This window comes from Echiichthys vipera (assembly GCF_963691815.1).
Source record: "Echiichthys vipera genome assembly, chromosome: 21".
Taxonomy (NCBI): Eukaryota; Metazoa; Chordata; class Actinopteri; order Perciformes; family Trachinidae; genus Echiichthys; species Echiichthys vipera.
This window is the reverse complement of record NC_139846.1, coordinates 1,760,872-1,774,215: the sequence shown is the minus strand read 5'-3', so window position 1 is coordinate 1,774,215 and position 13,344 is coordinate 1,760,872. Positions and strand designations below refer to the sequence as shown.

The 13,344-nt window shown below is 43.4% G+C and overlaps 1 protein-coding gene across 1 annotated transcript in view; it reads left to right on the top strand.

The window, feature by feature from the left end:
- vopp1b (VOPP1 WW domain binding protein b) overlaps positions 1-13,029 on the top strand; it is a 48,819-nt gene extending 35,790 nt beyond the window's left edge. Inside the window, exons 4-5 of the mRNA XM_083935848.1 lie at positions 4,886-5,019; positions 12,372-13,029. Of these exons, the coding sequence (XP_083791974.1) occupies positions 4,886-5,019; positions 12,372-12,568 (331 nt within the window). The 3' untranslated portion in view covers positions 12,569-13,029. The remainder of the gene's footprint in view (positions 1-4,885; positions 5,020-12,371) is intronic.
- Positions 13,030-13,344: the final 315 nt, after the last annotated feature.

Here is a 13,344-nt window from a genome sequence, read left to right as displayed (position 1 = left end):
AGTTTATTTCGTTTAGGTGCAACCCCGCGGGGGAGAAGCGCACTTGGCAGCAGCTTAAGATGAATCATAAAAACATTGTTCAAACAGGTAAAACATCGGCACAATCTCATGGTGACGCCTCATTTTGAGAATGTTTTACATGGTAAAGTAAATATTACCGTAAGTGGCTGTTTTATATGTTGTATAAAAAAACTCCCATTTGCAAAAAAACGCAGCGCAACACACAATATCTGCTGTGATATGAAACAGTACCGCTCAAAAAGAGAATTGCCTGGAAATGCAAGAACATCTATAATCAATAGTTTGATAATCATCTCCAGACGAATATTTAATTCTCTGTGCAGTAATTCTGCACCTTCATCCACGGGATCATTATCAAAAGGACATGCCATGGTAGTGAAATAGTTGCCACCTAATATAACTTCTAATGTAGGCCTACTGACTGATTTTTGCAATGATTTTCTGAAAAAACTGACGACAGAACTATACTACGCCAAAACTCGCGTGCTGACTGAATGAATGAGGAAATCAAACACCGTGTGTGGCTGAAAGAGGGCGGAGACGGAGAGAAACTCAAGGTTTTCTGAGAAAAACCTGGTCCCGACCAGGTTAGGTTCAGAGAGCATGTTACCATGGTAACTGACCGAGAGGTTAAGTTACCTCTCTCTGTGAAACAGGCTAGAGTTACCCCTCTGTCTCTAGTTTGAGTTACCTCCCTCTGTGAAACCGAAAACTCAGAGTTTCCCTCATTTCAGGGTTAACAGACTCAGATTTTTTACTAAACCTGCTTTGTGAAACAGGCCCCAGGAATGCAAAGATCTCTACATCGGAGAAACAAAACAACAACTGCATAAATGCATGGCCCAACACAGGAGAGCTAACTCCTCAGGCCTGGACTCTGCTGTTCACTTACATCTCAATGAGAAAGCCCTGTAGGTACTTTAGGATTAATTGGGATAAAAAGTGTGACTATCAAATTAAATAATTGAAAAAGGAAATTAATAAAGAAAAAATAATAAAAATGAATAACTTTAATTCATCAAAAACTTCACACGGAGAACCAATTAAATGTAGGGCCTTGACTCGCGTTCAGATTATGAGATTGAGTATTCTCAATAAACTTATCGTTAATCAAGTAAATATTAGTTATCACCAATAATTATCAAAGATAATAATAAAAATTACTCTAGTTAAACCAGAGTTCCTCGGGGCACCACCGTCATGGACGGAGTGACAACTAATATAAAAGTCTCATTAAATATATTAAACTACTAATTAAGGGTTGAACACCGATAAATGTAATAGTTTAATCAGTTGAAGGATTTAAAAGTTATTTTCTAAGTAGAGGCTGGCTCATCCATCTTTGTGTAATATTAAATAAACAGACATATGGTAAACGCAAACATTTATTAACAAATTAATAAATGCAACAAACAAAGCACAATAAACTAACTAAAGCTAACAGCAAATGTGTTTGTGTGTGCGTGTGTGTGCGTGTGGGGTCATTGTGAGGTCACCGTTTGTGAAGGCAAGACTGCTAGCTCTGTCATCACTCTCAAAGTGATGCAGTGAGGAGGTAGAGCAGGACTGAACTTTCCTGGTCTACTCTGGAGAGGGCGTCAATCTCTCATTGAGGGAGAAATTTGAAACTGAAAAGCCAGAATCAGCATGGCTGAATGACTTTGGTGGGGCAAGAGCTTCTGATCCGAGCCCTAACAATTTCTTTTTGTGGGAGAAGAGCTCTGATTCTGCTGAGTGCAAATCTTCTAAATAACACAGGACTTTATGATTTGCTATCTGAACTTCACTAATGAGACTAGCATTTTGAGCTTTAAGGGATTCTATCTCCTTTTCTAATGCTGTTTTGCTCTGACAGACAATGTTAGTTTGCTGGTGAAAGTTCAAGAGCAAATATCTCAACATTGACCCTTTAGATGTGTCTCTGAGACGTGAGTCTATTTCTTTACTGCACTCACTTAACTTCAATGTGTTTCTGAACTCAGGGTAGCCAGGCTCGAGGCTCTGTGCTGGGGAAGAAATGAAATTCTCTACACGTGGGGACTCCATTGTGTTAAAATGGAAGGTGAGATTAAAACTTGTTGTCTAGTACAACAATGCAATTGTTTTGGCTCTGGTGTTGCTTGGCAGACACCTTGTGATGTGACTTGGGCAGTACACTAGCCTAAAACAACAGTTCCTCTGGCCTACACTATGTGGGTAGCTTGCTTCCTGCACGGGGAGGGGCAGCAACAGCACCATGTGATTCTGGGACCAGAATTTACACTAACTGAGATGCAGGGCAGTCAGTCAGGGAATAATATCTACTATAAGTACTACTGAAGCTGAGACACGTGGAAGAAACAGCTGGGTATGTAACTTTATTTCACAGGGCTGGTAGCACACTGTGGCTCTATCTATCTCCACTCAGGTTGAAATGCAAGGCAGTTCCAACAGTTCAAGCTCTCTGGTTCATAGGGCCGGGGGCACACCATGAGTTAACAGGAAGGAGCACTTAATTTAGCAACAACCTATGACAAGACTCATTAGATTGCATTGAATATGTGATATTCCAAATGCTAAACCAAACTTGAATAGCTAGCAGCAATAGCAAAATCTTAAGGGTAAGTATCAGGCTTACAGAGGTTATCAATATTCTCAAATTGCTTTAGCTAAATTTGGAGAATTAATCAAATAACACCACTTTATACTTGTTTGTAAGTACAGCTGAATGTCTACTCCTGTGGAAGACAAGTGGTGTTCAATGAAACGACTTTGGAAAATTTTGGATGAAAAATCCAAAAATTGTAAAATGTCCAAAAATATGATGAAGATTAATATCACACAATTATGAATTATTGCCAACAGCCAACATAATTAAGCCTCACAAGGGGCACCAATGTAAGTACTTAAGGATGAATTGGATCAAAAGTGTGACTATCAAATGAAATATTTGAAAAAGGAAATTAATAAAGACAAATTGATAAAAATTAATAACTTTAATTTATTAAAAACTTCACACAGAGAACCAATTAAATGTAGGGCCTTGACTAACGTTCAGATTATGAGATTGAGTATTCTCAATAAACTTATCGTGAATCAAGTAAATATTAGTTATCACCAATAATTATAAAAGATAATAATAAAAATTACTCTAGTTAAACCAGAGTTCCTCGGGGCACCACCGTCATAGACGGAGTGACAACTAATATAAAAGTCTTATTAAATATATTAAACTACTAATTAAGGGTTGAACACCAATAAATGTAATAGTTTAATCAGTCGTAGGATTTAAAAGTTATTTTCTTAATAGAGGCTGGCTCATTCATCTTTGTGTAATATTAAATAAACAGACATTTGGTAAACACAAACATTTATTAACAAATTAATAAATGCAACAAACAAAACACAATAAACTAACTAAAGCTAACAGCAAATGTGTTTGTTTGTGTGTGTGCGTGTCTGTGTGTGTGTGTGTGTGTGTGTGTGTGTGTGTGTGTGTGTGTGTGTGTGTGTGTGTGTGTGTGTGTGTGTGTGTGTGATGCCAGTGGCTGGTCCTTGTGAAGGAGGCTGGTTGAAGAAAGGTTCTTGTCTTAGTTGTTGCTCTAAGGCAAAAGAGGACTCAGATCACTCTTTGTTCTGCTCAGTTGAGTTGGTTACCTGTTGGTTAACCTTTGCTGGTGATCCTACACCATACAGGCCATTTTCAGGGCCGAGGGACAGCAGGCAGCTGGGACCTGGATCCAGCAGGAGAGCGTCGAGTTGAGTGCAAGAGGAGAGTCCAAGGAAAAGTGGCCAAGAGAAAGAGAAAGAGCAGGAAGTGTACTACAGTTTTCATAGACACTGATGATGTCATCACCAGAGGTCAGGTCAGCCAATAAACAGTTTGGGGGTCCCTTGGAGAATTCACACCTGGGTGTGACCTGTCGGGGAGAGCTGTGATCATGCACTCAGGGAAAAAGGCTCCCAGGCATTCGGGCCTAGTCTTTCCCCTTTGTCTGAGCAGGCTGAGGCCTTCTCATAATCCAAATGAAGGTTCACGTTAATCCAGAAATGAACAATCATCTTTGGGATGCCGGTTGCACCTACAGCCCACTCCTTTGATGACAAAAATGTCCACATCCTGGGCAGAGAGGACAGGTGGTCTGAAAGAGAAGTAAAATAAGCCATCTTTGCAAAAGTAGAGAAACCATCGCTAAACAGAGGAGGAGGTCTGAGACACCACTTATCTCCAATTTACAATGCAGCCCTTTCACCCCTTCCCAGGGGATTCAACAAACTAACCTCAAAAAACAACTGTTCACAAATGGCCTCCTGTGACTCCAACTAATGTTGGTAAGACTCAATAGAACACTAACGAAGCCGAAACCTACTTCCCACCAACGACTTTCACTCTAAACGACGATCGCACTTGGAGCACAAAGGGTTTCAGTGACATCATCGGCCATGTGAGAGGTTAAATACCTGGATATCCACACCAGTTAGTCGGACCAGTCCCAGCCTGGTCAGATGCGTACACGAACTGATGAGGCGTCTTGGATGAGAGGTGAAACGTCTTCCTAGTCAAATAACCAAGTTCAGTTGCTTTTGACTGAAATTGCTTTGGTGATAACAATGACCTGGTCAAATGAGAATATTCACAGGCTGTTTGATTACTAGTTACAGCCAAAGGTAACAGAGTAGCAGTAAGCTGGTCATGATGGTACCTGTGTGTCTGCTTCTGTGTTGCAGATAATAACATAAACATTTCAGTTATCATTAGACTAATGCCTGGTCTTTTCCTCTCGTCTCGTCCTCCTTACCTACTGGACTCTTTCTGCTGGACAAGCATGCGTGTGGTACTGTTGGGTTGGTGAAAGGTCTGAGATGTCCTATGTTTTTCATTCAGGGTGCTGCTGATGATGGGAGTATTGTTTTGCTGCGGTGCTGGCTTCTTTGTCCGCAGAAGGATGTATCCGTCCCATCTGAGAGATGAGCCAGCTTTCAACGTTTCCTTCACCAGGCACCCTGTCACCACACCAGGTACACTTGAGTCACACTATACACAGATTCAAAGGGGGGAAACACAATACCTTAAAATAGGTTAGAATATATATATATAATAAAATGTTTTACAGGTAAAATTGTGTGAGACTGGGGCAGCTGGACCATCTTAATCAGGGTATGTTCCATCGTTTTGGGTAAGGTATATTAACGAAAAAAGCAAAAACAATAATGATGAGTTCTTTTAAAGAAACAATTTCTCAGAAAAGCAGGAACCACAGGTATGCAATGTTTAAAATTAAGGTTCAAACTGCTCAGTTCAAATCCTGATCCAGATGTCAACAGAGTTTCTCATGTTGCAGACATGTTTTACTTCTCCGTCTGATGGAACAGTTAATACAGCGTCCTACACCTGCCATTTCTTTCAAGGCCACTGTGCACTAAAATCGGATCACCAGCATTTCTAAAAGTGTTGAAATAGTCAAAAGGTGGAATATTTGGTTCCCTGTGGATTGATGAGAAAGAAACTGTGAGTTAGTGAATAAGTCATAACATACTGTATTCTCTGGAATTTAAGACAGTGTCTTTTCCTGGAAATCCAGGAATTTAAGACAGTGTCTTTTCCTGGAAATCCACCTGAAAAACTGGGGGTCTTCATATTTTTGGGGTCTAGATTTTAAAGGCCAAGTAAGTGCTTCTATAGACACAGTCACCGAGTCAGAGTTTGAGCATTACATGTCATTATAAAATGGATGGCTCAAATTAAGCAATCTGATGGGTTGTTAGCTGTGGTATAAATTCTGTATACCATGTTTTTTAAATAGCTTCAAAGTTATCCGGTTTCAGTTAAATTGAATTTATAGTGTCAAATCATAACAAAAGAACACTTTGCATATAGAGTAGGTCTAGACGGCATTCTTTGATTTACCGAGACCCAACTATTCTCGCATGAGCAAAGTCATAGCAGCAGTATCAGAAACAGCAACGTGTAAACAGTGGCAACGTAAACCTTCCTGTGAAAGGAACTTGGGACAGACCAGGCTTGGACAGAGAAAAACTCTCTAGTTCAGAACCAATGGTTGCCTTCCCGAAACTCACTTGCACTAACAGAACAAAGAACAGAGAAACTCAGATTCCAACTCTCACAGAGGAAGAGTGACTTCATTCTCTGCTCAGGACACCATTACATCACCATATCTTTACAAAGCACACAGCTGTTGGCTACTGTATCAATGTCCTGAATGTTGAGGACAGTGTCTTAAAGCATGTGATGTTTGGTCATTTTCAGATGAAAGCGTTAACAGAATAATCTCCCAGACTAATATGATCCTGTTCATTGTGATTGACATTTTTGCCCTACGAGATTCTTCATTTAAAACTCAAAATTTGGGGTGAAAGGAAGGCACCTTATAAAATGTGAATTTTAGTCAACCAAGCGGAAAATTGTATGGAGCGCTCCAATAATAACCTCTGTGTAAAACTCCCAGACTTTCATTTGTAGGGGGCCAAGATAGAGCCCATTATATTTTGGAGTGGATCCGAGTGACATTTCTTCTCAGTTTTATTGTGTTCTAAAATTATCTTACAGATATGCATAGACGTCACCTTTTCTTGTTCCAGATTTGTTCCTGATCTTTGTACGAGTTTTCCAAATAAGGTCATCTTGTTATGAATGCTTGTTATCAGCTATAAACTTCTGGCAAATGTCCCTTTGTTTGGCTCTCATGTCTCCACAGTGTTTCTATCTGCTTCAGAGATCCAGATCAGAATCAGAATCAGAATCAGAATCAGGTTTATTGCTAAGTATGTTGGACATACAGAGAATTTGACTCCGGTTTATGCTTTGCTCGCAGTTTCCAAACATTTAACAGGACAAACCTAAACATAACAATAACAATAACATTTACAGAACAATAACAGAACAACACAGAACAATAATTTAAGATAAAAAATAGAGGTAATATTAAAAATAGGTTAACAAGTAAATATGAGAAATTTAAAATAGAAAGATAAAATAATTGTGCAAAGTAAAGTGACCAGGCTGTTATAAATATCTTTGTTATGTTATTTACAATGATATACATAAGGTGCAAAAGGTGCATTTGTCTTTGGCATGTGTGTGTGATGTGTCAGGTGGGGTCAATTGTTCAGCAGTGTGACGGCCTGGGGGTAGAAACTGTTTTTATGTCTGGCTGTTTTTGTGTACAGAGTTCTGTAACGCCTGCCAGAGGGGAGAAGTTCAAAGAGGTGATGTGCAGGGTGTGAAGGGTCTGCAGAGATGTGAACTGCCCTTTTCCTGACTCTGGATGAGTGCAGGTCCTGGATAGTGGGCAGTTTGACACCAATGATTCTAACTGCAGTCCTGATTATCCGTGTCAGTCTGTTCTTGTCCTGTTTGGTGGCCGATCCAAACCAAACAATGATGGAGGTGCAGAGAACAGACTGAACTATTGCCGTGTAGAACTGGATCAGCAGTTCTTGGGGCAGGTTGAACTTCCTCAGCTGACGAAGGAAGTACATCCTCTGCTTGGCCTTTTTGATTATGGAGTCCACGTTGTGGCTCCACTTCAGATCCTGGGAGAGGATGGATCCCAGGAACCTGAAGGTTTCCACAGCAGACACGGTGTTGTTGAGGATGGTGATGGGGGGCAGTGTGGGGGGGCGGCTCCTGAAGTCCACTGTCATCTCCACAGTTTTGAGCGTGTTTAGCTCCAGATGGTTCTGACCGCACCAGAGGGCCAGCTGTCCCACCTCCCGTCTGTAAGCAGACTCGTCACCGTCCCGGATGAGACCGATGACGGTTGTGCCGTCTGCAAACTTCAGGAGTTTGACAGATGGGTCACTCGAGGTGCAGTCATTTGTATAAAGGGAGAAGAGCAATGGAGAGAGCAAACACCCCTGGGGAGCGCCTGTGCTGATGGTCTGGGTGCTGGATGTGATCCGCCCCAGCCTCACCTGCTGTCTCCTGTCAGTCAAAAAGTTAGTAATCCACTGACAGGTGGAGGCTGGGACGGTGAGCTGGGAGAGTTTGTAGTGGAGGATGTCCGGGATGATTGTGTTGAAAGCCGAGCTAAAGTCTACAAACAGGATCCTTGCATAAGGTGTCAAGGTGTTGCAGGATGTGGTGCAGTCCCATGTTGACTGCATCATCCGCTGACCTGTTGCCCGATATGCAAACTGCAGGGGGTCCAGCAGGGGTCCTGTGATGTCCTTCAAGTGGCCCAACACCAGTCTCTCAAAGGACTTCATGACCACAGATGTCAGGGCCACAGGCCTGTAGTCATTTAGTCCTGTGATTGCTGGTTTCTTGGGGACCGGGATTATTGTGGAGCGTTTGAAGCAGGAGGGGACTTCACACAGCTCCAGGGATCTGTTGAAGATCTGGGTGAAGATGGGGGTCAGCTGGTCAGCACAGACCTTCAGACAGGAGGGTGACACACCGTCTGGGCCTGGAGCTTTCTTGCAGCGTGATCACACTGTCCTTTTGGCCGTGGCCAAAACCGTTTTTTCAGCTAAAGTCTAGTACCTTTAAGTAGTGTGAGCGCACCCGCTTCGCGCTCAACTGCGGACAGCTGGCCCTCCACGGCCCGCTTGAAATAGGTGGGCTTTAGCGGAGCCGTTTTCACATGTACGAGCACGAGCGTGCGCACGTGTACGAGCACGAGCCCTACGGCAGTAGCGTTATGTCCGCCTGTTCGGGCATGTAAATAGAAGGATGGACCATGCGCGGACATTTAACAACAACAACAATGGTGGTGAAAGGTTCACGTTGGTGTGGTGCGGGGGTGGAGTGTTTACTGCAGATTTGGTCGGATGAAAATATTCAAAAACAGTCGACCAGACGCACAAAAACTCTGAGGTCTATGGAAAGATTTGTAAACAAAGCCACACACACGCGATCAATGCGTGTGACGTGTTACGGCGTGATGGCGTATGGACAGCAAGAAGCATTGGCCGAGGCCCAGGTAGTGTGAGTACAAACGGGGCTGGGGCGCGGGGGGAGAGGGAGGGGGGACAAGTACCCTAAAGTCCGGGTCTCGGTCCGGGAGGACAGTGTGAGTCCGCCCTTAGTCTTTAGTTTCTTGAAGAGCTGACACACATCCTCTTCACAGATCCTGAGTGACGGTGGAGGGGGGGGGGGGGAGGGGTGATGAGGGTTGTGTGATGGTGGAGTGGGTGATGGGTGTGAAAGTTGGCGTCTCAAACCTGCAGTAGAAGACATTCAGGTCGTCAGCCAGTTGACGGTTCACTGCAGTGTGGGGGGATGGTCTCCTGTAGTTGGTTATGTCCTATAGACCTCTCCACACTGACGCAGGGTCGTTAGCTGAGAAACTGCTCAGTGCAGCACCTTTTTGCCACCTTGATCTCCTTTGTCAGTGTGTTCCTGGTCGTGTTGTACAGGACTCTGTCCTGTTGGCCTCCTCCTTGGCCTGGCGAAGCGTCCTGAGTTTTGCAGTGAACCAGGGTTTATTGTTGTTGTATGTGCAGAAGGTTTTGGTCGGCACACACATGTCCTCACAAAAGCTGGTGTAGCTTGTCACAGTGTCAGTCAGTTCATCCAGATCTGTAGCAGCAGCCTCAAAAACAGTCCAATCAGTGCAGTCAAAGCAGGCCTGTAACTCCAGCTTTGACTCTGTGGTCCATCTCTTCACAGTCCTCCCTACAGGCTTGGCAGATTTGAGTTTCTGCCTGTAGTTTGGAACAAGATGGACCATACAGTGATCAGAGAGCCCCAAAGCTGCACGGGGAACAGAGCGATAGGAGTCCTTTAAAACAGTGTAGCAATGGTCCAGAGTGTTTTTGTCCCTGGTGGGACACTTAACCTGTTGTCTGTATCTAGGTAGGTCACGGCTGAGGTTTGCTCTGTTAAAGTCCCCCAGCACAATGAGCAGGGAGTCTGGATGCTTCCTCTCCTCGTCCGTTATCTGGTCAGCCAGGTGTTGCAGGGCCTCAGTGACACAGGCCTGAGGTGGGATGTACACACCAACCAGAATGAACGAGGAGAACTCCCGCGGTGAATAAAACGGTCTACAGTTTATGAAAAATGTCTCCAAGTGGGGGCTGCATGATTTCTTCAACACTGTGACATCTGTACACCAACCTTCGTTAATATAGAAGCAGATTCCGCCTCCTCTGCTCTTCCCCGAGAGCTCCGTTACCCGGTCCGCTCGTAACAGCTGGAAGTCAGGTAGATGTAATCCTGAGTCTGGGGTGTTCACTGAGCCAAGTTTCAGTGAAACACAGGGCGGCAGATCTGCAGAAGTCCGAATTCCTTCTGTTGAGGAGCAGCAGTTCGTCTATCTTGTTGTTAAGGGAGCGGACGTTCGCCAGGTGAATCGACGGGAGCGCTGTTCGGAATCCCCGCTGTCGGAGCTTAATGAGCGCGCCGGCCCGTTTGCCCCGTCTGCGTCGCCTGAACATCCCGTAGACAGCCTCTGCTCCTCCGACTAGAAGTTCCGAAAAGTATCCAGAATCGGTGAAAAATGTTGGAAAATTGTGTCCGGTAGACTGTCCATACTGTAAAAGTTCCTCCCGAGTGTACCAGATCACGGAAGGACAACTTAAAACGCAACAAAAAAACAAAAACAAACAACGATACAATGTAAGGCCATCATGTTTTTCTGCAATAAGCGTTCAGTGTATTTACATTGTATACTTTGATTGTTGCTGGTGGATTTCTTTTCTAATTACATTTATAAATGGGATTGAAATAGTGTACAATTTACTGGAAATTATGAATGAATGTACTGGACATGTTAAACCAATGCAGTCAGGTATTTCACATAATGCAAAAGAATGTTGGACATGTTGACAATGTTGCATCCTCTGTAAGGCTCAAACAAAGGTGAAGGTAAAAAAACATTGATAGTGGTTGCTCTATTGGCATCATAATTTTTTTACTTTAACATGTCTAGTTCAAAAATTGTATAAATCCTTAAAAAGAGGACTACATGTTGCTTTTTTGAGTCTTTACCATTTAAATGGTAAATGGACTGAAGGTGCTTTTTAGTATCTACTCACACTTACCATTCATACCGTGCCCAAGCGTGAATCACGGTTAAAGTCTTGTTTGTTTGACCAGTGTGAGTACAACTGTACGGCGCCAAGTAGAAAACATGGATAGTCTTCAGAGACATAAGAAATATCGCCAACCATGCTGTCAGCATTCCTAAGGCTTGCTGTTGCTACACCTTTTGACTTGTGCACTCTTGCCAAAATGAGCAACTCAATGTAGGCTTGCAAGTGGACCAAGTCTTTCCAACTGTCCCCATAAATGAGAATCACCTCTAAGTTTGTCCTCTTAAGTATATCCTTTTCAATTAATGGTGCTATGAAGAACTCAAATGCTAAACTGTATGTCTCGGATATGGCTGACAGCGTATCTGGTCGGACCTGGAGGGGGATCATTTTGATCACACTAGCAGCACTAAGGGCGCACTCACACTGTCCTTCCGCACTGCGCCCCGGGCTTTAGGGTACTTGTCCCCCCTCCCTCCCCCCCCTGCCCCAGGCCCATTTGTACTCACACTGCCTGGGCCTCGCGCAAATGCTTCTTGCTGTCCATACTTCATCACGCCGTAACACGTCATACGCATTGATTGACGTCATCGCGATGCGTCGCTTTGGTTACAAATCTTTCCATAGACCTCGGAGTTATTGTGCGTCTTGTACGACTGTTTTTTAATATTTTCATCTGACCAAAATCTGCAGTAAACACTCCACCTCCGCATCACACCAACGTTAACCTTTCGCCGCCATTGTTGTTGTTGTTAAATGTCCGCGCATGGTCCCTCCTTCTATTTTCTATGTCCGAACAGGCGCACATAAAGGACGTCAGAACCGGCGTAGGCATCGTGCTCATGCTCGTACACGTGCACACGCTCGTGCTCATATATGTGCAAACGGGCCATGAAAGGTAATGGAAGATCCAACTAGAATTCTGCCAGAAGCGGGTGGCTACGAGTGAAGTCCAAATGAACCTTCATGAAACATTAGTAATACTTGTTGACCCCACTAGATAGCACTCTTGGTTTACAGAGAAAGTCTTGAAAGCCCTCTGTTCTTCTTGTGCACTTCTTGCAAGTAGCTGCTCAAGGTGAGTCTCCTGCCCCAGTGGTTGAGACATTTGCAAGTGCAAAATGAATCACTTACACATGCCAGAGCATGAGTTGTGACCATCTGTAACAACAGGTTCCACCAAATCAAGGAGGACTAGAATCTTTAGGATTATAATTTTGCCCACTACGAAACAACATTGGCCTCTTTTGAAGAACTGTTGTGTGCAGTTGAATTAAACGATGAACTATGTTGTGTATAAAGCCATAGGCCTTGCATTTTATAAGCAAGTAAATTGATACTAAATAATAACTGTTTTCTCCTCCACTTTCCAGTTTCCCAGCAGCCAGGGAGTATGCAGGGCTTCGGGATGACCAGTGGCGACCCAGGGGTTACAACGGCACACATGGCATACCCTGCACAGCCTGGCTCTGTCCATATGATGATGGGCTCCTACCCTCCCCCTCCGTCCTACTGCAACCACCCACCTCCATCATACGAACAAATATTCCAAAACAGCAACAAGAAGTAATGCAAGGAACTAAAAGAGATGGAACTTGACAAGAAAAAAGTGAAGGAAGGAGAATTAAGGAAAATTATCAGGAAGTTCATATGAAGATGAGGAAGGGGAAAGCCTGCCAATTGTTTGTAACAGATCTGCTTGTGGATATAAGACTTGGAAAACACACAAGCTTTTGTCCTGTGGAAAAGACCAAAAGTGGCACAGTAACCAGAATCTAGATGAACAGACACACACACATTCACTCACATACACTGCTTCTTCTGCAGTGCTTCATTTACTCTTGATTTATGTGGATCTATGTGTTCAGTGATCATGCCAGCCTTGTTGAACTGAAGATGAGCGAGGATGCACCTTTTCAGGTTTTGGATTCACCCACTGGAACCTGTCTCCTCCACCCTCCCAATGCAACTACACCTCTAACTGTGCAGCAGAGAACAGAAAATGACAGTCAAACCCATAATGTATTAAAATGCGGGATACTGTTTGTCTTAATGGAGAGTGTTTTAATAATTGTTTAGAAATATTTTCAACTGAAGAGCTGAAAATGTATTAAAGTGAAACACAGTATTATAAAAAGACATTTTGAAAATGACTTTCTCTGTACAAACCATTCTTCAAAGCAATTCAAAGCTGACAGGCTTATCTTCCATTCAGCATTTTACTGCAAGATTGGCTCTTTATTTAATGATGCGTTCGAGATACATTTTTTATGACGGCATGTGTACTCCAGTTATGTAACAATATAATGAGCTGCTCCAGGAGTCACTGGCTCATTCTCCTGTCTG